The 26250-nt window shown below is 44.0% G+C and overlaps 2 protein-coding genes across 4 annotated transcripts in view; one reads left to right on the top strand and one right to left on the bottom strand.

Moving 5' to 3' along the window:
• Nucleotides 1–5651: 5651 nt before the first annotated feature.
• The window catches only part of LOC147020461 (egl nine homolog 1-like), a 59711-nt gene continuing 39112 nt past the window's right edge, over nucleotides 5652–26250 (top strand). Inside the window, exons 1-2 of one of the 3 annotated variants that reach the window (XM_085895804.1) lie at nucleotides 5652–6105; nucleotides 10402–11010. In XM_085895804.1, coding sequence (XP_085751930.1) covers nucleotides 5731–6105; nucleotides 10402–11010 — 984 coding nt within the window. In that variant the 5' untranslated portion in view covers nucleotides 5652–5730. The remainder of the gene's footprint in view (nucleotides 6106–10401; nucleotides 11011–26250) is intronic. The other 2 variants (XM_085895805.1, XM_085895803.1) reach the window with 2 other exon arrangements.
• LOC147020462 (galectin-related protein-like) overlaps nucleotides 9095–26250 on the bottom strand; it is a 95407-nt gene continuing 78251 nt past the window's right edge. The window contains exon 4 of the mRNA XM_085895807.1: nucleotides 9095–9969. Coding sequence (XP_085751933.1) covers nucleotides 9657–9969 — 313 coding nt within the window. The 3' untranslated portion in view covers nucleotides 9095–9656. The remainder of the gene's footprint in view (nucleotides 9970–26250) is intronic.

The following is a 26250-nucleotide window of genomic DNA, read 5'->3' on the forward strand; positions in this document are numbered from 1 at the left end:
CACGACAACATTCCCATCACGACAACCTTCCCATCACTTCAATCTTCCCATCACCGCAACCTTACCATCACGACAACCTTCCCATCACGACAAACTTCCCATCACAACAACCTTCCCATCAAAACAACCTTCCCGTCACGGCAAACTTCCCGTCACGGCAACCTTCCCATCACGACAACATTCCCATCACGGCAACCTTCCCATCACGACAACCTTCCCATCACGACAACATTCCCATCACGACAACCTTACCATCACGACAACCTTCCCATCACGACAACTTTCCCATCACTTCAATCTTCCCATCACGGCAACCTTCCCATCACGACAACCTTCGCATCACGGCAACCTTCCCATCACGGCAACCTTTCCATCACGACAGCCTTCCCATCACGGCAAGCTTCCCATCACGGCAAGCTTCCCATCACTGCAAACTTCCCATCACGGCAACCTTCCCGTCACGGCAACCTTCCCGTCACGACAACCTTCCCATCACGACAACCTTCCCATCACGGCAACCTTCCCATCACGACAGTCTTCCCATCACGACAATCTTCCTGACACGACAATCTTCCCATCACGGCAACCTTCCCATCACTGCAAACTTCCCATCACAGCAACCTTCCCATCACGACAATCTTCCCGACACGACAATCTTTCCATCACGACAATCTTCCCGACACGACAATCTTCCCGACACGACAATCTTCCCGACACGACAATCTTCCCATCACACAGTTGGATGAGAAGATTGAAGTTGGTCCATGTTTTCGGCGAGTGAGATGTAAATGGAGTCATCACTGTTTGGTGGACGGTACAACATACACATTATCACCAGGGTGGCCAAGGTTAACCCTTGACCCAAATTTGTGGTGATGTGCGGTGAACACTGCCAGCCCCCGGTCAGCCGAACTTCTCCCTTGGAGGGCTACAGCTGAGACTCAGAGATTAATGCACACACGGAAAAAGGGCGCAATGGCAGAGGGACGGAGGAACACAACAGAAATTGATGCACAGTGTGGGGGGGTTTATACTCAAACCCCACTACAAATATTCAGACACAGTTACTTAAAATGAACACATTGAATGAAAATCGACAAATATTTACAAAGGACAATAATCAAAAGGTAATGATAACGTGAAGTAAATAAAAGTCTAAGTCAAAGAGCCTCTGCACACAGATGTAAATACAGACAAAGGGAAACAAAATAAAAAAAAATCCTTCTTTTATTCTTGTACTTCGCTTGGCCCAGAGCTGGTCTTTGTGGAACTTGGAATCGAGGCACTTCCACCAGCATGTGCAGACTCACGCAAAATGGCGCCAAGTCGCTTCTCCCGTCACAGGACAAAACGTAAATTAGGCAATCCGCGAGCGGTACTCAACACCAAGGCTCAGAGACCCAGTGCACCTGCTTCGTGCACCGATCGTCCCCACGACCCAACCAACAGCCAAAGGACAGCGTCTTGCTTCACCACGCAAGCCAAATCGCTTAAAGATGAATACAAGGATCATGCAGTCCTCTTTGTGCGTCAATGGAAAGCCAGCCATAAAGCCCTGTTCTTACAGGCCATCTCCTAACTACGTACATCCTCGACCACATGTGTTCCTTCCCTCAACTCAACTCTGCCTCATGCGTGCGCTCACCCTGAACCCCACTCTCCTCTTCAAAGTCGTGCGTGCGCTCACCCTGAACCCCACTCTCCTCTTCAACGTCGTGCGTGCGCTCACCCTGAACCCCAATCTCCTCTTCGATGTCGTGCGTGCGCTCACCCTGAACCCCACTCTCCTCTTCAACGTCGTGCGTGCGCTCACCCTGAACCCCACTCTCCTCTTCAAAGTCGTGCGTGCGCTCACCCTGAACCCCACTCTCCACTTCAACTTCGTGCGTGCGCTCACCCTGAACCCCACTCTCCTCTTCAACTTCGTGCGTGCGCTCACCCTGAACCCCACTCTCCTCTTCAACGTCATGCGTGCGCTCACCCTGAACCCCACTCTCCTCTTCGACGTCGTGCGTGCGCTCACCCTGAACCCCACTCTCCTCTTCAACGTCGTGCGTGCGCTCACCCTGAACCCCACTCTCCTCTTCAAAGTCGTGCGTGCGCTCACCCTGAACCCCACTCTCCACTTCAACGTCGTGCGTGCGCTCACCCTGAACCCCACTCTCCTCTTCAACTTCGTGCGTGCGCTCACCCTGAACCCCACTCTCCTCTTCAACATCATGCGTGCGCTCACCCTGAACCCCACTCTCCACTTCAACGTCGTGCGTGCGCTCACCCTGAACCCCACTCTCCTCTTCAACTTCGTGCGTGCGCTCACCCTGAACCCCACTCTCCTCTTCAACGTCGTGCGTGCGCTCACCCTGAACCCCACTCTCCTCTTCGACGTCGTGCGTGCGCTCACCCTGAACCCCACTCTCCTCTTCCACGTCGTGCGTGCGCTCACCCTGAACCCCACTCTCCTCTTCAACGTCGTGCGTGCGCTCACCCTGAACCCCACTCTCCTCTTCGACGTCGTGCGTGCGCTCACCCTGAACCCCACTCTCCTCTTCGACGTCGTGCGTGCGCTCACCCTGAACCCCACTCTCCTCTTCGACGTCGTGCGTGCGCTCACCCTGAACCCCACTCTCCTCTTCAACGTCGTGCTTGTGATCACCCTGAACCCCACTCTCCTCTTCAACGTCGTGCATGTGATCACCCTGAACCCCACTCTCCTCTTCAATTCGTGCATGTGCTCACCCTGAACCCCACTCTCCTCTTCAACGTCGTGCGTGCGCTCACCCTGAACCCCACTCTCCTCTTTAACGTCGTGCATGTGCTCACCCTGAACCCCACTCTCCTCTTTAACGTCGTGCATGTGCTCACCCTGAACCCCACTCTCCTCTTTGACGTTGTGCGTGTGCTCCCAATCACTCCAAAACAAAATGCGCAACCAACCCTTCCTCTTTGACGACATGCCTAACCACCCTTTTTCTCCTCCGGGGCAGAGCTTGCTCGCTCGAATCCCCGGGAAGGCAGGGCCTCCACCCGCTCAGCACACCTGGCGATCCTCTGACGTCACGCCCATCAATCCTCTGCCTCCGGGGCGTGGCCTTGCCCGCCGTCACCCTTGGAGGGAGGCTTCTGCCTGCTCCGCACTTTCGCCTGTTTCTATATCATGCTTTTGGTTATACAGACATAGGGAAAAGTTACAGGGGGGCAATTACATACTGGGGGAAGTCATTCTTACTCCCAAGCTAATTAACACTGCACCACACCCCGTTTGGTGACATGTAACACTTAAGCACACAGTTTCCCTACGTAATCACATCGAGATGCCTCCTACACGTCCACGGACCAAACTACTCTATTCACTCCTAAATTCCCTATTAAATTCCTCCACCTACCTCCAAAACTGTAACAATATAAACATGAGGTGTGAGTGGAGAGGAAGCCGTAGCCAGAGGTATTGCTGGTGGTGTGGGGGAGTGAGAACAGTGTATGGAGAGGGAGGAATCGAGTTTTTGATGAAGAGAGCAACTCCTCCACCAGGACGAGGCTCAGGTCTGTCATACCGGAGGAGGGAGTAACCAGGGAGAGATACGAGGGAGTCACAGACATCGTGAAGGAGGAAAGTTTTTGTTAAGCAGATTGTGTCTGGTTTGTCAGTAGCAAGATGTATGGAAAGATGTCAGCTTTGAGCGAAAGCCCTGGATGTTTGGGGTCCACACTGTTAAAGAAGAGGGAGGGATGAGGTTTTAGGTGCAGGGGAGGGGACGAGGAGGGAGGAGAGGGGGAGGTAAAGAGTTGTTGAAAGAGTGTGGGGGATTGCAGAAGAGGTAGGGGAGAGGGCCGGATGAGGAGGAGAAAAGGCTCGGTGGTGCTGGGTTGAGGTTCAATGGGGAGTAATAAGAGAGGGGCAGAGAGCAGTTGAAGATTGGAGGAGGTGAAGTGATGAGATGGAAGAGAGAGGGCAGGGGACGGAGGCAACTTTGTGGATGTGAGGGGCCAACTTTGGGAAAGGATTGTGAGGAGGTAGATTGGAGGGAGAAGGATGAGGGCATTGTTGATGGAGAAGGGTGAGGGGAGAGTTGAGGGAAAAGGGTGAGGGGGGTTGAGGGAGAAGGGTGAGGGGGCGAGAGTTGAGGGTATAAGGGTGAGGGGTAGAGTTTAGGGAGAAGGGTGAGAGGGAAGCTTGTAGGGGGAAGAGTGTGAAGGTTGCTTTGAGAGAGATGGGAGACGATGAGAGCAGGCACGGCCAAGGGGCATGAGGGCGGTGGGAGAGGTGGGGAGAGGGGAAGGACGAGACTTGGTCGTGGTATGGTGAAGAAGGGAGCGGGAAGGGGGAGGCATAATATTTGAGGGGTTGGGAAGAGGGGGAGGTGTGCTGAGAGGAAGGAAGGAGCATGTCTGTGGTGATGAGTGTACATGAGGAGCATGAGGGATTGAAAGAAAGGTCGAATTGAAAAGTCTTTGAAGAAGAGGAAGAGGAAGAAGAGGAAGAAGAGGAAGAAGAGGAAGAAGAGGAAGAAGAGGACAAAGAAGACGAAGACGAGTGAATTATGATACGATTCCAAGAACCACACGTGTGAGAGAGGAAGTTGTAACATTTGAAGATACCGCTCTTTTGTTTTGTTTTTATTACAAAGATTACGTAAAATTAGGAAAAGGAAAGGTTAAAGAATAATGGTGTAGGTGGTGGTTGGTGAATTTGGACCGGCAAACGCAGAAGGAAGCTGGTTTAAATGGGAATTCGATGGATACGTGGATACATTCGAGATAGAGGGGTGTGTGGACATTGGCAGGACTTGTTGGTATGCTTGTGTGTGGTTGGGTGATGGATATTGCAGGGGTTGGTGCAGCGCAGGCATGACGGGAAATTGGCCTCCTTGTGTGTGTATCCAGGTCATGTTCTGAACCCTCCCCCACCCCGTGAGGGTGGGGAGCCCACTTACGATTCTCACCTTTCTGGCTCGGGCAAACTCCCCCAAACTTAGCATGTCCATGCTGGGTTCAGGTTCCCAGTGGGAACGAGTATTTTATTATATTATGTGTTTGGACAAACGAGAGCACGAAAAGGGTTCACAACGCCTCAGTAACCCTGGCCAACGTTTGAGGACTATATCGATGCATTAAATAGCTCGGCTGGTTCTATCGTTTCATTTTATAATCCTTTCAATTACTTTTCTGCAAGAGACTCATCTAGGAACAAGATTCCTCACTTTTCTTACGTCACCATTTCCATCTATTATTATTATTTGTCTTCAGTAAAATATGTAACCTTGAATGAAAGGACCAAGTCCAGAAAATAATGATTGCGTACTTCTTTCAATAAAATGCAAGAGACCTTCAAGGAGTATGCATATCGCACTGAAACGACATCTTGCCATTCACAATTATTGGGAATTTTGCTGAAGTATTTGTAATTATTATCTCCTTGTGTTTGAACAGTTCTTATACATTGACGATGTGTGAGACGTAAACATGGTTATGGAAATGAGAGAAACATTATAGTTTTTTATTTTCGTTGTTTTCTTGTGTGGCTGTTCGTTGTAATTGTAAAATCTAACGAACAATGAAGGTGAGGGGCAGGTAAAACAAAAGAGAAAGCGTATGATTTTTTTTGAAGAAGAAGAAGAAATGAGAGATGAAGAAGAAGAAGAAGAAGAAGAGGAGGAGGAGGAGGAGGATAGTTATGGGAGAAGAAGAGGAGGATAGTATGGAAGAAGAAGAAGAATCCAAATTAACAACAGCATGGCGAACAACTCGGAGCAGTCAGATTGCTGCCAGTTGTGCGGAGCCATGGAGAATCTTTTGCGATGTGGTGGTTGCCGAGCTGCATCTTATTGCAGTAAGGAGCACCAGCGGAATCACTGGCTGTACCACAAACCCGTGTGCCGTACCACGGCGTGTCCCAAAAGTCCACCCTCGGCTCTTCGAGAAACCGTTTCCGCCAACGCCGAACCGAGTGTGGCGCGGATATCCCAAAGGAAAGCCCACATAGTGGATAATTCATCCGCGGCAGGAGAAAAGTGCGAGACATCCCGGGCTGCGCCGACCACGGGTCGAGCTCGGGGTGGTCGAAGGCGGAGAGGGAAAGGAAGCGGAGAGAACCCTTTCCGGGGTCAGGTAGGCTTCAACCAGATGTGATGCAGAGTACTTAATAACGTGGAGTCTGGGTCACCTTTTGGGGGGTCGTGTATACTTACATACATACTTACATAACCTCCAAGGAGGTTTGGTTGGGGGAGGCGGCTGGAGAAAGAAGCAAGAAGGGCGGGTGAATGCAAGAGTGGGATCAGGAAGGGATGTGAGGTCATGTGGGGAGTAAGGGGGGTGAAGGGGGTGGGGGGTGAAGGGGATGTGGGGAGTAAGGGGGGTGAAAGGGATGTGGGGTGGTGGTGGTAGGAGAGGAGGAGAAGAAGGAGTGGGGGTGAAGGGGATGTGGGATGTTAGTGGTACAAGAGGAGGAGGAGTGGTGGTGGTCGGGGGGGGGCAGAGTAGTGGTGGTAGGGGAGGCATGGTGGTGGTCGGGGAGGCATGGTGGTGGTGGTAGGAGAGGAGGAGGAGTGGTGGTGGTAGGGGAGGTGGAGTGGTAGGAGAGGAGTGGTGGTGGTAGGGGAGGTGGAGTGGTAGGAGAGGAGTGGTGGTGGTGGTAGGAGAGGAGGAGGAGGAGTGGTGGTGGTGGTGGTGGTAGGAGAGGAGGAGGAGTAGTGGAAGGAGGAGAGAAGGAGGGGGAGTGGGGGTTGAAGGGGATGTGGGGTGGTGGTGGTAGGAGAGGAGGAGTGGTGGTGGTGGTGGTAGGAGAGGAGGAGTGGTGGTGGTGGTGGTAGGAGAGGAGGAGTGGTGGTGGTGGGGGGAGAGGAGTGGAGAGGGGGTGGGCGGGGGTTGTGGTGAAGAGGTGTGTAATCGAACTAGAAGGGCACTCGGTAGAGCACATACCTCTGCCACGTGATGCCTGATCCACGAGAACATATCGGGCCGATTACATTTTTGAAATATCACGCTGTACAGTACTATTTCGTTTTTGGCTCTATCTCTCAATGGTGAAGAATCACTTAAAAAAAAAACTATTGTAGTCAGATCTGCATCCAGATTCGGATCTTCACTAAAATCGAATCGGTTCGTCCTTGTCACACACCCAACCTGTCCACAATATTTCATCTGGATACGTTCACACGTTTTTGAGATATCCTGCACACAAACAGGTACAAAGGGGTGAAAACATAACCTCTTTCACCTTCGGTGGCGGAGGTAACTCAAATTAAAACTGGTAAACCAGTAATCCCGGGCTTCAAGGCGTGCCTCCATTTTAACAAATTTCAACACCATCACCCTGTCACATGATATGGGTTTTCTGAGTTAGAAAGTTAGTTCAAGTCTGCAATGTGGCCCAGCTACGGGATCCCTCATGTTATCTCAATGAAGGATTGAAAAGCCCATAGCAATACATGATAGAGAAAGAAACTTCACGTTGGACAAATCGAGGCTGGACAAATTTTCAAGTCCCCAAAAAAGTCCAATAACTCCACATTTGCATATTAATGTAAATGGCGAACTTGTAGAACGTGAAAATATCTTCCAGAATTTGTGGTCACTTTTTGTCTATCTTATTTGGTTTTCATTTTACGACATGTCAAAAATGGGTGATTTTAAACTTTGGGGGGCTCTGGGGCCTCACTGGGGTAAAATACAGACATAGCGTAAACATATTTGGAGTCCCCTCTTCAAGGCCTATCAGAATCTGTCATTAAATTTTTTCAACTCTCATTTGCATATTTGGCATATTTAATGAGGCGAATCGGCATCATTTTAATCATATAAATTATGTAACGATTTTGACGAAATTAACAACTTAACATTCCAATGGAACCTCGCAAATGTGTGCAAAAGTTTGAGGCTGTCGTATTACCCCTTCTGGAGAAGATGTTTTTAGGTTTTGGAGAAAATCCAATATGGCCGCCATACCACGTGACCTACGTCATCAAAATTTTCAAAGTATAAACTTCAGGTGGAGAGTTATTAAATGGATAAGTTTCATTGAATTTCATCCAAGCGTTGTTTTTATTTTATGACATTTAAAAAAATGGGTCATTTTCAACTTTGGGGGGCTCTGGGGGCTCACTGGGGTCAAATACAGACATAGTATAAATATATTTGGAGTCCCCTGTTTATGTGCTATCTAAATTTGTCATTACATTTTTTCAACTCTCATTTGCATATTTTGCATATTTAATGAGGCGAATCGGCATCATTTTAAATCATATTAATTATTTAACGATTTCGACGAAATTAACAAATTCACATTAACATCGAACTTAGCAAATGTGTGCAAAAGATTGAGGCTGTCAGATTATCCCTTCTGGAGAAGAAGATGTTTTTAGGTTTTGGATAAAATCCAATATGGCCGCCAGACCACGTGACCTACGTCATCAAAATTTTTAAAGTATAAACTGCAGGTGGAGAGTAATTAAATTGATAAGTTTCATTGAATTTACTCCAAGCGTTGTTTTCATTTTATGACATTTCAAAAATGGGTCATTTTCAACTTTGGGGGGCGCTGGGGGCTCACTGGGGTCAAATACAGACATCATATAAATATATTGGGAGTCCCCTGTTTATGTACTATCTAAATCTGTCATTAAATTTTTTCAACTCTCATTTGCATATTTTGCATATTTAATGAGGCGAATCGGCATCATTTAAAATCATATAAATTAAATAACGATTTCAACCAAATTAACAACTTTACATTCCCAAGCAACTTAGCAAATGTGTGCAAAAGATTGAGGCTGTCTGATTATCCCTTCTGGAGAAGAAGATGTTTTTAGGTTTTGGATAAAATCCAATATGGCCGCCATACCACGTGACCTACGTCATCAAATGTTTCATAGTATAAACTTCAGGTGGTGAGTAACAATCCTGTAAAGTTTCGTTGAATTTCATCCGACAGTTTTCCCTCCAGATCCGCCACAAAATCGGTCAGTAGAACATAAAAACGCCGTTAATAATAATAATAATAATACTAACGAATTCAATAGGGCTTCAGCACTTGCTTGAAGCCCTAATAATAATAATACTAACGAATTCAATAGGGCTTCAGCCATGCTTGAAGCCCTAATAACGCGTGACAGACACTGAAGGTGTAGACAAAATTATAAAGAGTAACATTTCTTGAAGCAAAATGAAAAGTACACGGAAAGAGCACACAAACAACTACAGCCATGACGACAGCAGCAAAAACGTGTTTTAAAGATCCTTTTTTTCGTGTGTTTCACCACATTTTACATCCTCATTGAGATCCACCGACGGACATGCGATATGTTTCTGAAGTACAACATGCTGTCGAAATTAAACTTGCCAGTGAAGTGACAGGTCGGCATGGGTCGTATTCTTTAAACTAATACAAATCTGCTTTATGCAAAAGAAAATCAATGAATGGATAGTCAAATGCCATGTTCACGGACAGGTTGGGTGTGTGACAAGGACAAAGTGATGAGATTTTGCTGAAGATCCGGATCCAGAGACTCGACATTTTAATTTTTTTAATGTGATTCTTCACCACAGAGATGTGGCCAAAAACGATATTTCAAAAAGTTGTGCATGGATTATGACAACTTGGTGGATGAGTTTGGTGGGTGATGAGAACAAGCCATTTACATTTTGGTTCAGGTCCAAATCTAGATCTGGCCTATCAGTGGGATACAAAACGTAAACTGTTCAGCCTGGTGGAGGTACACATTCAAGTATCGATCGAGTTCAATGTGTGCTGCATTTATCACCTGGCTGTTGCTTTGCTTCATTTGGAGGAGTGTGGCTGTGCCTTCTGACACTGCCGGGTCCATCGGTAATTGATGGAGTTGATGTTTTGGCATACTCTCCTTAAAAATCACAATGTGGTATCCAATGGTGACAGGCGATGCTAACGGGTGGGGAAGGCAGCTTGATGGCCACCTCTGAAAGGTGACATGTTCAATGTTGCATTGTCTTCGGCTGCAAGGCACCAGGGTGTCAGTTTTAGTTTGGTCAGGAATCAAACCCAGACTAGATAGGTGAAATGATAATTACCTCTGAACTGCCCTATCATCCCAATTCTCTGTTTAAAGCCAAACTTATACAGGTCGAAACAAACATTTGCTTGAGTCTTGTGCAATATTCAGCAACTCAGATGTGACAATCTTCCTTTTTTTTTCATTCATTCTTTCCATTCACCTTTCACTATTATATCACATTCGAATTAATAATTGTGGTGTTTTCATGGCATTCAGCTTATTGAGACTTATCAAGTATTTGTCTTGAGGATCTGTTGTCTGTGATTGAGTCCATGATGGATATCAATGAACATTGATTTCATTGTTTAAACGGAAGTGAAAGTGTGAGCAACACTTTTTAAAGTAATTTGTGGAAATTTATTTTATTCCATAGACAACTGATCATATTTATACAAGCGTCTCATCTGCCTCTGCCTCTTCAAATGGCACTGAAAGTCCTCCCACCACGTCCTCAAGCAAGAGAAATATAGACCCAGGGACAGCACGGAGTATGGCTGCGAATGGTTCCCTACATACTCCTGACTACAAAGCCGGCTCAACTTCAGCCGTGGACAATGACCCATCAAATCCAGATGTCACCACATCTATGGTTCCTGGTATGTCGTCTGCACCGCGTCTTACTCTCTCTCGACTAGCTTTGGGTTGTGCCGCTCCATGCCTTGCACGTCACGGCATCTGCGTGCTCGAGGACTTTCTCGGTGTGAAACGTGGAAACGCGGTGCTTGCTGACGTTCAAAGGCTCCATGAATGTGGCCGATTCACAGATGGTAGGCTTGTCCGACAGCCTCGGTTGGAGACCACGGTGACTCTAACCGGAGGGCCCAACACCTCCGCTCGCGATATCCGTGGGGACAAGATCACATGGGTCGAGGGTAACGAGTCTGGTTGTGAGAACATCGGATTCCTTATGAACTGCACAGATGAACTGATTCATCATTGTGCCGGTCACCTGGGTTGCTACAACATCAATGGGCGTACTAAGGTCAGGTTGAAGAATGGCTGAGCTAAGTACACACTTTATTTTTGTCACATTGCCAGAAATGTGTCATTTTCATTTGTAAGTAACAAAAATAAAATGTACTTTAGATGTCCAAGTTTGAGCTATTGAAAAGACAATTATATTTGCCACCATTATTGTTGCATTTACAACCACCTGTCCGTAGGCACTGCCCTGATTTGACAGCAATTGGCCTCGTGTTCTCAGACTTGGATGGTTTCTCGGAACTCGCACTCTCAGTTCGAATTTTCAATTCCATTATACAGTGTTGAAAGCTCATGCATTACCCAATACTTTATATTCGGAGCTTCTTTAATCTCGTTGAACCACAAATGTGTGTTTCGTGTATGAAATTATGGAATAATTGACCCATTTTTGAATGTTTCGTATACACACACCTTCAATATACTCTTAACCCCTCTCAACTTCTTCTCCGACCATGTATTAATCTCCACAACTCTTCCTTGTCCCTTTTGCACTATTTTATCTTCCTTTATTGAAAACTAGCAGGTTGCAGGTGCTTTCTAATCCTGTTGGCATAAAAAAAAAGATTTTAAATATCTTTTTGTGGGACCCACAACACTTCCCAACACACACAAAGGAATGGGATCAGGGATCATTTAATGTTACCTTTCACATAGTGACCCTGCATGAATAAAGTGGACTCGGCTCATGGAAGAGCGATGATAAAACAAATGGAACAGCAGGAGAAAGGTTAAAAGCCAACAGCAGGACGGAGAGAGAAAGTCGATGGAGACAGGTAACGATGAGGGGTGAGGGAAAACGCAAAGGGTGAACAATATGGATACATCAGCAATATTGTGCCTGACTAGTTTGTGATTTTTGTCAAGGTGTGAGGATAGTGAAGAGGCTGCTGCCTGTCTGTCAGAAGGATGAGAGTGGAGTCATCAGCAAAGAGATAAAGACGATTTTCCAGAGACTCGGTGATATCTTTGATGAATATTAAAAACTAGAAGGGCACTCGGTAGAGCGCATACCTCCTCCACGCAATGCCTGATCCACAAGAACATATCGGGCCCAATACATTTTTGAAATCTCATGCTATTTATTGTTTTTGGCCCTATCTCTTAATGGTGAAGAATCATTTTATTAATTAAATAATTATCCTGTCCAGATTTGCATCTTCAAACCGAATCAATTCGGCCTTTCCACACACCCAAAGTGTCCACCATCGGTTTAGCCCTATCTCTCAATGGTGAAGAATCACTTAAAAAATTATCGGATCTGGATTTTCACCAAAATTGAATCGATTCTTTCTTGTCACACACCCAACGTTTCTACCATGTTTCGCCCGAATCCGTCCGCAACTTTTTGAGATATCATGCTATATATCGGTTTAGCACTATCTCTCAAAGATGAAGAATCACTTGAAAATTCTAGTAGTCGGATCTGGAACTTCTCCAAAATCTAAACAGTTCGTCCTTGTCACACACCCAAGCTGTCCACAAAATTTCATCCAGATCCATCCTCAACTTTTTCAGATATCCTGCGCACGAACAAACAAACATACAAATGGGTGAAAACATAACCTCCTCCAGCTTTGGTGATGGAGGTAATAAATGTTTGAATTCTGCTTGGTATAAATCATGACAATGCAGACACTCACGCACTTATCCCCAGTTAAAACAAGCCCGTCTCGAAAGGGACGTGTGGTGAGGTGTTTTGTATTGCACAGCGGGAGTTTTGAATTACATAGAGAAAAGGTGTTTTTAATAACGTGGTGTTGAGGTGTTTTTCATTACGTGGAAGTGAGGTGTTTTTAATAACGTGGGAGTGAGGTGTTTTTCATTACGTGGTGTTGAGGTGTTTTTAATAACATGGGAGTGAGGTGTTTTTCATTACGTGGTGTTGAGGTGTTTTTAATAACATGGGAGTGAGGTGTTTTTCATTACGTGGTGTTGAGGTGTTTTTCATTACGTGGTGTTGAGGTGTTTTTAATAACGTGGGAGTGAGGTGTTTTTAATAACGGAGTGAGGTGTTTTTAATAACGTGGGACTGAGGTGTTTTTAATAACGTGGGAGTGAGGTGTTTTTCATTACGTGGTGTTGAGGTGTTTTTAATAACGTGGGAGTGAGGTGTTTTTAATAACGGAGTGAGGTGTTTTTAATAACGTGGGAGTGAGGTGTTTTTAATAACATGGTGTTAAGGTGTTTTTAATAACGTGGGAGTGAGGTCTTTTTCATTACGTGGTGTTGAGGTGTTTTTAATAACATGGTGTTAAGGTGTTTTTAATAACGTGGGAGTGAGGTGTTTTTAATAACGTGGGAGTGAGGTGATTTTAATAACGTGGGAGTGAGGTGTTTTTAATAACGTGGGAGTGAGGTGTTTTTAATAACGTGGGAGTGAGGTGTTTTTCATTACGTGGTGTTGAGGTGTTTTTCATTACGTGGTGTTGAGGTGTTTTTCATTACGTGGTGTTGAGGTGTTTTTCATTACGTGGTGTTGAGGTGTTTTTAATAACATGGGAGTGAGGTGTTTTTCATTACGTGGTGTTGAGGTGTTTTTAATAACATGGGAGTGAGGTGTTTTTCATTACGTGGTGTTGAGGTGTTTTTCATTACGTGGTGTTGAGGTGTTTTTAATAACGGAGTGAGGTGTTTTTAATAACGTGGGACTGAGGTGTTTTTAATAACGTGGGAGTGAGGTGTTTTTCATTACGTGGTGTTGAGGTGTTTTTAATAACATGGTGTTAAGGTGTTTTGAATAACGTGGGAGTGAGGTGTTTTTAATAACGGAGTGAGGTGTTTTTAATAACGTGGGAGTGAGGTGTTTTTAATAACATGGTGTTAAGGTGTTTTTAATAACGTGGGAGTGAGGTGTTTTTCATTACGTGGTGTTGAGGTGTTTTTAATAACATGGTGTTAAGGTGTTTTTAATAACGTGGGAGTGAGGTGTTTTTAATAACGTGGGAGTGAGGTGATTTTAATAACGTGGGAGTGAGGTGTTTTTAATAACGTGGGAGTGAGGTGTTTTTAATAACTTGGGAGTGAGGTGTTTTTCATTACGTGGTGTTGAGGTGTTTTTCATTACGTGGTGTTGAGGTGTTTTTCATTACGTGGTGTTGAGGTGTTTTTCATTACGTGGTGTTGAGGTGTTCTTCATAATGTGGGAGTGAGGTGTTTTTAATAACATGGTGTTGAGGTGTTTTTAATAACGTGGGAATGAGGTGTTTTTCATTATGTGGGAATGAGGTGTTTTTCATTACGTGGTGTTGAGGTGTTTTTTCATTACGTGGTGTTGGTGTTTTTAATAACATGGGAGTGAGGTGTTTTTAATAACATGGGAGTGAGGTGTTTTTAATAATGTGGAGTTGAGGTGTTTTTCATTGCGTGGTGTTGAGGTGTTCTTAATAATGTGGGAGTGAGGTTTTTTTTTTCATTACGTGGTGTTAAGGTGTTTTTCATAAAGTGGGAGTGAGATGTTTTTCATTACGTGGTGTTAAGGTGTTTTTAATAACGTGGGAGTGAGGTGTTTTTAATAAAGTGGGAGTGAGGTGTTTTTCATTACGTGGTGTTAAGGTGTTTTTAATAACGTGGAGTTGAGGTGTTTTTCATTCGGTGGTGTTGAGGTGTTTTTAACAACATGGTGTTGAGGTGTTTTTAATAACGTGGGAGTGAGGTTTTTCATTACGTGGTGTTAAGGTGTTTTTAATAACGTGGTAGTGAGGTGTTTTTCATTACGTGGGAGTGAGGTGTTTTTCATTACGTGGGAGTGAGGTGTTTTTCATTACGTGGTGTTAAGGTGTTTTTAATAACGTGGGAGTGAGGTGTTTTTCATTACGTGGTGTTAAGGTGTTTTTAATAACGTGGGAGTGAGGTGTTTTTCATTACGTGGTGTTAAGGTGTTTTTAATAACGTGGGAGTGCGGTGTTTTTAATAACGTGGGAGTGAGGTGTTTTTCATTACGTGGTGTTAAGGTGTTTTTAATAACGTGGTAGTGAGGTGTTTTTCATTACGTGGGAGTGAGGTGTTTTTCATTACGTGGGAGTGAGGTGTTTTTCATTACGTGGGAGTGAGGTGTTTTTCATTACGTGGGAGTGAGGTGTTTTTCATTACGTGGTGTTAAGGTGTTTTTAATAACGTGGGAGTGAGGTGTTTTTCATTACGTGGTGTTAAGGTGTTTTTAATAACGTGGGAGTGAGGTGTTTTTAATAACGTGGGAGTGAGGTGTTTTTAATAACGTGGAGTTGAGGTGTTTTTCATTAGGTGGTGTTGAGGTGTTTTTAACAACATGGTGTTGAGGTGTTTTTAATAACGTGGGAGTGAGGTTTTTCATTACGTGTTGTTAAGGTGTTTTTATTAACGTGGAAGTGAGGTGTTTTTCATTACGTGGGAGTGAGGTGTTTTTCATTACGTGGGAGTGAGGTGTTTTTCATTACGTGGGAGTGAGGTGTTTTTCATTACGTGGTGTTAATGTGTTTTTACTAACGTGGGAGTGAGGTGTTTTTCATTACGTGGTGTTAAGGTGTTTTTAATAACGTGGTAGTGAGGTGTTTTTCATTACGTGGGAGTGAGGTGTTTTTCATTACGTGGGAGTGAGGTGTTTTTCATTACGTGGTGTTAAGGTGCTTTTAATAACGTGGGAGTGAGGTGTTTTTTATAACGTGGGAGTGAGGTGTTTTTCATTATGTGGTGTTGAGGTGTTTTTAATAAAGTGGGAGTGAGGTGTTTTTCATTACGTGCTGTTGAGGTGTTTTTCATTACGTGGTGTTAAGGCGTTTTTAATAACGTGGGAGTGAGGTGTTTTTCATTACGTGGTGTTAAGGTGTTTTTAATAACGTGGGAGTGAGGTGTTTTTAATAACGTGGGAGTGAGGTGTTTTTAATAACGTGGGAGTGAGGTGTTTTTCATTACGTGCTGTTGAGGTGTTTTTCATTACGTGGTGTTAAGGTGTTTTTAATAACGTGGGAGTGAGGTGTTTTTCATTACGTGCTGTTGAGGTGTTTTTCATTACGTGGTGTTAAGGTGTTTTTATTAACGTGGTAGTGAGGTGTTTTTCATTACGTGGGAGTGAGGTGTTTTTCATTACGTGGGAGTGAGGTGTTTTTCATTACGTGGTGTTAAGGTGTTTTTATTAACGTGGTAGTGAGGTGTTTTTCATTACGTGGTAGTGAGGTGTTTTTCATTACGTGGGAGTGAGGTGTTTTTCATTACGTGGGAGTGAGGTGTTTTTCATTACGTGGGAGTGAGGTGTTTTTCATTACGTGGTGTTAAGGTGTTTTTATTAACGTGGGAGTGAGGTGTTTTTAATTACGTGGGAGTGAGGTGTTTTTCATTACGTAGTGTTAAGTTGTTTTTATTAACGTGGGAGTGAGGTGTTTTTCATTACGTGGGAGTGAGGTGTTTTTCATTACGTGGGAGTGAGGTGTTTTTCATTACGTGGTGTTAAGGTGTTTTTATTAACGTGGTAGTGAGGTGTTTTTCATTACGTGGGAGTGAGGTGTTTTTCATTACGTGGGAGTGAGGTGTTTTTAATAACGTGGGAGTGAGGTGTTTTTCATTACGTGGTGTTAAGGTGTTTTTAATAACGTGGGAGTGAGGTGTTTTTCATTACGTGGTGTTAAGGTGTTTTTAATAACGTGGGAGTGCGGTGTTTTTAATAACGTGAGAGTGAGGTGTTTTTAATTACGTGGTAGTGAGGTGTTTTTAATAACGTGGGAGTGAGGTGTTTTTCATTACGTGGGAGTGAGGTGTTTTTCATTACGTGGGAGTGAGGTGTTTTTAATAACGTGGGAGTGAGGTGTTTTTCATTACGTGGTAGTGAGGTGTTTTTAATAACGTGGGAGTGAGGTGTTTTTCATTACATGGGAGTGAGGTGTTTTTCATTACGTGGGAGTGAGGTGTTTTTCATTACGTGGGAGTGAGGTGTTTTTCATTACGTGGGAGTGAGGTGTTTTTAATAACGTGGGAGTGAGGTGTTTTTCATTACGTGGTAGTGAGGTGTTTTTAATAACGTGGGAGTGAGGTGTTTTTCATTACGTGGGAGTGAGGTGTTTTTAATAACGTGGGAGTGAGGTGTTTTTCATTACGTGGTGTTAAGGTGTTTTTAATAACGTGGGAGTGAGGTGTTTTTCATTACGTGGTGTTAAGGTGTTTTTAATAACGTGGGAGTGAGGTGTTTTTAATAACGTGGGAGTGAGGTGTTTTTCATTACGTGGGAGTGAGGTGTTTTTCATTACGTGGGAGTGAGGTGTTTTTAATAACGTGGGAGTGAGGTGTTTTTAATAACGTGGGAGTGAGGTGTTTTTCATTACGTGGTAGTGAGGTGTTTTTCATTACGTGGTAGTGAGGTGTTTTTCATTACGTGGGAGTGAGGTGTTTTTCATTACGTGGGAGTGAGGTGTTTTTCATTACGTGGGAGTGAGGTGTTTTTAATAACGTGGTAGTGAGGTGTTTTTCATTACGTGGGAGTGAGGTGTTTTTCATTACGTGGGAGTGAGGTGTTTTTCATTACGTGGGAGTGAGGTGTTTTTCATTACGTGGGAGTGAGGTGTTTTTCATTACGTGGGAGTGAGGTGTTTTTCATTACGTGGGAGTGAGGTGTTTTTAATAACGTGGGAGTGCGGTGTTTTTCATTATGTGGTGTTGAGGTGTTTTTAATAAAGTGGGAGTGAGGTGTTTTTCATTACGTGGTGTTAAGGTGTTTTTAATAACGTGGGAGTGAGGTGTTTTTCATTACGTGGTGTTAAGGTGTTTTTAATAACGTGGGAGTGAGGTGTTTTTAATAACGTGGGAGTGAGGTGTTTTTAATAACGTGGGAGTGAGGTGTTTTTCATTATGTGGTGTTGAGGTGTTTTTAATAAAGTGGGAGTGAGGTGTTTTTCATTACGTGGTGTTAAGGTGTTTTTAATAACGTGGTAGTGAGGTGTTTTTCATTACGTGGGAGTAAGGTGTTTTTCATTACGTGGGAGTGAGGTGTTTTTCATTACGTGGGAGTGAGGTGTTTTTAATAATGTGGTAGTGAGGTGTTTTTCATTACGTGGGAGTGAGGTGTTTTTCATTACGTGGGAGTGAGGTGTTTTTCATTACGTGGTGTTAAGGTGTTTTTAATAACGTGGGAGTGAGGTGTTTTTAATAACGTGGGAGTGAGGTGTTTTTGATTATGTGGTGTTAAGGTGTTTTTAATAACGTGGCGGTGAGGCGTTTTTCATTATGTGGTGTTAAGGTGTTTTTAATAACGTGGGAGTGAGGTGTTTTTCATTACGTGGTGTTAAGGTGTTTTTAATAACGTGGTAGTGAGGTGTTTTTCATTACGTGGGAGTGAGGTGTTTTTCATTACGTGGGAGTGAGGTGTTTTTCATTACGTGGTGTTAAGGTGTTTTTAATAACGTGGGAGTGAGGTGTTTTTAATAACGTGGGAGTGAGGTGTTTTTCATTATGTGGTGTTAAGGTGTGTTTAATAACGTGGGAGTGAGGTGTTTTTCATTATGTGGTGTTGAGGTGTTTTTAATAACGTGGGAGTGAGGTGTTTTTCATTATGTGGTGTTAAGGTGTTTTTAATAACGTGGGAGTGAGGTGTTTTTCATTACGTGGTGTTGAGGTGTTTTTCATTACGTGGTGTTGAGGTGTTTTGAATTACGTATGATTTTGTCACGATGAGATCATGAATTGACGATCATGAATATACTCGGTGAGAATGGTTCTCCTGAGCATATCGTTAAGAGATACATACACAAGTTTCTAAACAGACAGAGGATAGGAAGATTGGTCAGGACAAATGTCCAGTCTATATCAGGATGCCCTGGAAAGGGCAATCATCACGAAGGTTTGAAGTACAAATCAAAAATTTTGTATCCAACACATTTCTGGCTGTGCAACCCCGAGTAATCTTTATCGTGTAGTAGATAGTAGAAAAATCGTGCAAATTATGATACAAGCATAAAATTTAGCATTTCTGTTCTGCAGGGCTTTCTGATCAAATCTGCCCAATTGGCCATTTGAAAATCCAAATTTTGAAAAATTTGAAAAAAAAAAATTCAAAAAAAGTTGAAGTCACGGCTGGCTGAAATTCTTTAAGCGCAAGCGAACATCCCAGACAGAGAACCAAGGGGAGATGCAGTCATCATTGATGGCTCAGCACTTATCAATGCCCTACCTCCACGCACTTCAAAGATATTTGATGACTTTGCTAAAGAAGACATCATCCCAAAGGTGGAATCCTCTGGTGCCAGGTATGAGAGGGTGGACGTAGTGTTTGATGTGTACAAGAAGTCGTCTAAAGTCTGAGGCAAGGTCGAAAAGGGGGCAAGGAATCAGAAGAAGTGTGACAGGAACCAGTAAGACCCCAAGTTACTGTAGAAGCTTTCTTCGAGATGACAGCAACAACACTGAGCTGTTTCACTTCCTAGCAGAAAAGATGTGTGAAGCACAGACAACAAGCACAGTCATTGACACAAAAGGAGAAGATGCCATTAGCAACACAAGGAAGTCACTGGATGCTGTGTCTCCATGTTGTCATGAAGAAGCTGACACTCGAATATTTGTACACGCCAGGGATGCAACGACGGATGGTAGCAAGTCCATTATCATTAAGGCTAATGACACGGACGTACTAGTCATAGCAATATCTGTACTACCATCCTTACAGGAACTAGGTCTTGAGAACATGTGGATTGCTTTTGGCCAAGGAGCCAAGGCGCGATGGATTCCAGTCCATGAGGTAGTTTCTGCAATAGGGCCTGAGAAAGCTCGAGGGATCCCATACTTCCATGCATTCACTGGATGTGACGTCGTTTCTGCCTTCCACAATAAAGGGAAGAAAACTGCATGGCAGACTTGGAACGTCTTTGATGATGTTTCTGAAACATTCACCAATCTCAGCCAGCATCCAACAATGATGGGTGATCCTGACTTTTTTGAAGTTTTTTTTTTCTTCAAATTTTTCAAAATTTGGATTTTCAAATGGCCAATCAGGCAGATTTGATTAGAATCCCCTGGAGAACAAATGTGTCAAACTTGATGCTTGTATCATCATTTGCACGATTCCTCTCAAAAATTGCTGTTATCTGCCCCACTATTACCTCTCGCCGTTTGCTGACTCCAGTCAAAAAGGATGTGCTACCCACCTTATAAACCAGCAATATTATTTATGAGTTAAAGTGCCGATATGAAGCTCTGTACGTGGGCCGCACAACATTAAGATTGGCTGATCGGATCAAACAACACGTCCCATTGGCTATTCGAAGAAAGATTGTGAAGGTTAGAGCACAACCAGTGCGAGCATGTAGAAATATCCAGCAACCACCGGCCACTGTACCTGCTTCATCTGCAATTGCACAGCACCTGGTTGCCAACCCTATCTGTGCATACCAGTACAATGCAGATACGTTCAGGATATTGAGCCGAGGTCGAAGCTCGTTTCATTTACGTATGTTGGAAGCAACCTTCATCGTTACCACCAATCCAATATTATGTCATCAAAAGGAATTTGCACAATCTCTGTGTCTCTTTCAGCATGGAAAGATCAAGGGAAGTACGGTAACAAGTGGTGAATGGACCTTAGGGGAAACCCATCCCCCCTCTCTCCAGGATGCAGTTGCAAACATCAATCATCGATGAACTTTGTTCCAGCCAATGGGAGCTTGAGGTGAAGATGATGAGCTGACCAATGAGCATTCGGATTAACCGTGACGTCATTACGGTTGAACCAATCAGTGTCGACCTTATTGAGACGTGTATATCAGCACACGCCTTCACTTGCTACGATTTTTACCCTTAAGAGTGCAGCACGAAAAGCTTCGGCCACTATTATCTTGTGTTTGTTTGCAGACATGTTCTGTTTGCAGACCAGTTCTGCAAAACCGCATGCCTCGAAGGCAACGGCACCCAACTTAGAGTGATCCACATACCTTTCCTCAGACGTTCTTCTGGGACCAGTGTTTCCACGAGCACATGTTGGTAGACACGAGTTTTAGTGATATATCTACATATATCACTAAAACTCTTATCTTGTATGTATGTATGTATGTATGTATGTTCCCGAAATAGAGCCAAAACGGTACACGATTGGGCAAAAAATTTAGGGCCACCAAACTCACCATTCTCCTGCGGTGTACAGTATCAAGTTTCGTTAAAATCAGGCAACGAATTTTTTTTTTTTAAATCAATTCCCAATTCAGTCAAGTACTCTTCAGGAGAATTTGATCAATACAAACAACCTCAGCGGTATAGTTCGCTGGAGCTATCTTTTTTTTCTTGAAATGATTTTTTTTTTAATCTCAAACATTTAGTATAGACAAAGACCGATTTATTTTTAAGCATAAAATAAACCGCCATTTTGATGTGATACTTCCGTGTTCATTAATAAATAAAATTGTGTTTAGAAGATTACGCACAATAATTTCTTCGACTTTCTTTTCTCCGTTTTTTTTCACATTGACGTGCAATATCAAGTTTCGTTCAAATTTGGCAATGAAAAAAATAATTAAAAAATCAATTCCCAATTCAGTCAAGTACTCTTCGGGATTATTTGATAAATGCAAACAACCTCAGCGGTATAGTTCGTCGGAGCTATCTTCTCTTTTTTTTGAAAAAATTTTTTTTTCATCAACCGCTGTCATAACGGGAACCCAACGGCTTCACAGGGCATCTGACACACATACATATATATATATATATATATATATATATATATATATATATATATATATATATTTATATATATATATATATATATACATATATATATATATATATATATATACATATATATATATATACATATATATATATATATGTATATATATATATATGTATATATATATATATATACATATATATATATATATATACATATATATATACATATATATATACATATATATATATATATATATATATATACATACATATATATATATATATACATACATATATATATATATATATATACATACATATATATATATATATATACATACATATACATATATATATACATATATATATACATATATATATATATATATATATATATATATATATATATATATACACACACACACACACACACACACACACACACACACACACACACACACACACACACACACACACACACACACACACACACACACACACACACACACACACACACACACATACACATACATACATATATTGTTGCAGTTCTGCAAAACCGCATGCCTCGAAGGCAATGGCACCCAATATAGAGTGATCCTCAGGCAGTTATTTTGTTCGCCTTCGTGCAGTCATATCTTCGCCTCTTGTCTCGTGGGTTTATGGGACGAAGTGCGTTGCGTGGGTCTAATAGCTCGGTCTAATGATGATATCTTTATCTTCGTCCTGATTTCCATCCAACCCTTTCCTTTTAACCATGGTGCAAATCGAAGCAGGTACAGCACCCAGGCAGCCGCCTGTGAAAATCACGACGACGAGGATGTTCCCCGGCATACGCATGGTGTGCCCTTTCATTCAAATCTGCGCGCCAATTTACAACGGCATCTCACCTTGCTCAAACTTCGTTCACCAAAAACTCACCACCTCGACCACCAACATCTCCCACACACAGTAAAAATCATCTCGCACCTCCGCATCAATACAATTCGCCACCAAACAGAGGTGTGCTGCACGGCCCAAGCCACTCTGACCGCGTGGTGCGGGGACCGACACAACCCTCGTCCAGTCGCCAGAACACGGCAGGGCAGGCAGCGAGGGACGGGGGTCGCGGGGGGGGGGGGTGGCCAGGGAGTTTGGTACGGGGCTTCAGGCGGTGTCGCGCCGGATGTGCGCATGAGACTGCTTCCAGCCCCAGGAGCCTTGCAGGGTGGGGCTACGGCCACCATGTGGCCCAATAAGGAAGCGCGATTGGGGTCACGGCGCATCGCTTCGGGTCGTCACCCCACCCTTCACCCGGGGCTTATAAAAGGCGGATCGCGAAGCCCTCTCTGCTCTTCTCCGCCTGCCTGCCTCGCCCACTCATTCGCCTGCCTGCCTCGCCCACTCGTTCGCCTGCCTGCCTCGCCCACTCGTTCGCCTGCCTGCCTCGCCCACTCGTTCGCCTGCCTGCCTCGCCCACTCGTTCGCCTGCCTGCCTCGCCCACTCGTTCGCCTGCCTGCCTCGCCCACTCGTTCGCCTGCCTGCCTCGCCCTCTCCTTCGCCTCTCTACCTCGCCCTCTCCTTCGCCTCTCTGCCTCGCCCTCTCCTTCGCCTCTCTGCCTCGCCCTCTCCTTCGCCTCTCTGCTCCGCCCTCTCTTCACTGTTCCTCGTCTGCTGTCGCTACATTTACACTCGGGGTTGGTGTGCGATAGACCTTCTGGGACCAGTGTTTCCACGAGCACACGTTTCCGCAAGTCCCGGCAAAGTATTTAAGTAGGAGATAACACACCACCTCTTAAGGTGGGATCGCTCAAGCGGAGCGTCCCCCAAAGCGTACTGGGTTGCGCGGTCGGCCAACCGCGCCAGGTATTGCGAGTCCGTTTGTCCTCATCTGCTCTCCTTCCTTCTGGCTATCTAATCTTCAGTGTGTGTGTGTGTGTGTGTGTGTGTGTGTGTGTGTGTGTGTGTGTGTGTGTGTGTGTGTGTGTGTGTGTGTGTGTGTGTGTGTGTGTGTGTGTGTGTGTGTGTATGTGTGTATGTGTGTATGTGTGTGTGTGAGAGAGAGAGAGAGAGAGAGAGAGATGGAGCCTGTCGTTGCATAAGTTAATATTGTCGAAGTTCTAACGGGAAGTTCTAAGTCTGCTCTGTGTCTGCTTTTGTAAATTGCTTGCCTTTTGTCGCACCCCACAAATTCCTTGCTATCCCTGCTGTACATAATAATAAACCACATTCACTGTGCCACATACCTTTCCTCACTAATTGTAAATAAATGATTGTGTAGAAACGTTCCCAGCTCGTTGTCGTTTTTTCCTTCATTGGTCCAGCATGGTCCGTATCCTTGCTTAGCTGGGACGTTATCCCCCAGCAATCTGTTTTCTAGCCGGTACGTCCTTGGGCAGTTATGCTCGGTTGCATCTGATCCGGAAAGGTGATCTATTTGAACAAGGTGTACCGAGGGCGTGTCCTCCGGTAATTAAATCACGTGACCACAGGAGTGCAGGAAGGGGGGTGCTGAGGGCGCTGCAGCAGCCCCAAGCTGCAGACAGGAGGAGCACAGCACCTCCTGCCCACATAAAAAAGTCATTTTTTAATATTATATATATATATATATATATATATATATATATATATATATATATATATATATATATATATATATATATATATATATATATATATATATATATATATACGAGGTGTGTTCAAAAAGTATCCAACCTTAATTTTTTGTGCGTAAACAAATGAAGCTTGGGAGGCATGGTTTGGTGCACGTATGTAGGCGATCCTAATCCGTATGTGTGAATATTTTCCCGCCTGCAGAAGCTGTCAGTCGCCAACAGACCGCCGATGAGTGAGGAAGTGTAAGTGAGCGCCGTCGGATTTTTGTTTTTGACAAAATGACGATCACTGTGGTCTCATCGCCAGTGATCACTGTGTTGAAGAAGTTGGGATCACTGTTCACAGTCTCCAGCATGTCCTGTGCGATCTCCAAATGGAGTTGCTTCTGCTCGATCGTTAGCAGCTTTGGCACGAACTTCGCTGAGATTCTCCTTAAGCCCAAATCCTCAGTCACAATGGAATGAACGGATCCAATGCTGACGCCCGCCTCGTCTGCAAGTTCTCTGATCGTGATTTGACGATCCTGCATCAGCAGGATCCTCACTTGGTCAATGACGATCTCATTTCGGGACGTTGAGGGCTGACCAGAACGTGCTTCACTTTCCACTGATGTGCGACCATCTTTGAAGCGGTTGTACCACTCTTTTATATGTGTGGTGCCCATTGCTTCGTTCCCGAAGGCCTGTTGAATCTTTCGGATCATTTCCACTTGGGAATCGCCAAGCTTTACACAAAATTTGATGCAGTAGCATTCAAGTTTTTCCGTCATTTTGTCAAAAACGAAAATCCGACGGCGCTCACTTACACTTCCTCACTCATCGGCGGTCTGTCGGCGACTGAGAGCTTCTGCAGGCGGGAAAATATTCACGCATACAAATTAGGATCGCCTACATACGTGCACCAAACCACGCCTCCCTAGCTTCATTTGTTTACACACGAAAAATTAAGGTTGGATACTTTTTGTACACACCTCGTATTAAAACGATATAACAAATAATTTTGCTTTCGGGAAGAAAATATAAGTTTAAAAAATTACCCCCGTGTGGGGGTGATGGTCATCTCGATAATGTTTTTTCTATCATAATCGATGAACCGTTGCCAGATAGCTCCTAAAATGACAGACTAGATAGGTTTTGAAAATGGCGACTTTCACAAATGGCGAAAATGGCGACCCTGACCTCAAATCCGGGAAAAAAATATGTCGTTGGGTATCACTCATCGACCTCTACCCACATACCAGATTTCATCAAGATCGGAAGTAAAAAAATTTCTTTGTACCGGGAGGTGTTTTTGACCATTTTCCAGGTTACGTGGCGGCAAAACGGGACGGAAATGAAAAAATCTGTCTGTTTAGATACAAGATAATATTTTTTACTATCATAATCAATAAACAGTTGCCGAATATCTTGTAGAATGGCAGACTAGATAGGTTTTGAAGATGGCGATTTTTATAACTTACGTGACCACGACCCTGACCTTGAACCCGGACAAAAGTTATATCGCTGTGCAACACTCAACGACCTCTACCCACATACTAAGTTTCATTAAGATCGGAAAGAAAAATTGTTGACGGACGGACGGACATTTGGTCCGGCTTTATTAGGTCATCTCGGTAGAGATGACCTAAAAATGTGTTTGTTAGTTTTTAGTGATCACAGACATGGAGATCTTGCTACGAGGTTGGGGTTCACGACGACTCTAACACCATCGCTAAAACACGCATGCGCGAACATCGCAGTGTGGACGGTTCCACGGAAGAGAGAGAGACACGAAGGACAACATGGCGCAAAAACGCATTTCAGATTTTTTTCAATAGGCCTACAAAAAATGCTAAAACATCCAGGACCGAGTCAGAAGGTGCTGATGCTGCTGATGCAGCACCTTCTTCTTCTTTTCCCACCATCACCGACGACGAACACCAGGCTGTTAGCATGTGCACCACTGCAGATCATTGGAACTGATATTCAGATCAATAAGATTCCTCGGCAGTGAAGGGCTTCCGTTAAGAAGCCATAACAGTCGAGATGG

This window comes from Eptatretus burgeri, chromosome 9, assembly GCF_056783735.1.
Source record: "Eptatretus burgeri isolate ZD-2024b chromosome 9, Ebu_testis_v1, whole genome shotgun sequence".
In the NCBI taxonomy this organism is placed as follows: Eukaryota; Metazoa; Chordata; class Myxini; order Myxiniformes; family Myxinidae; genus Eptatretus; species Eptatretus burgeri.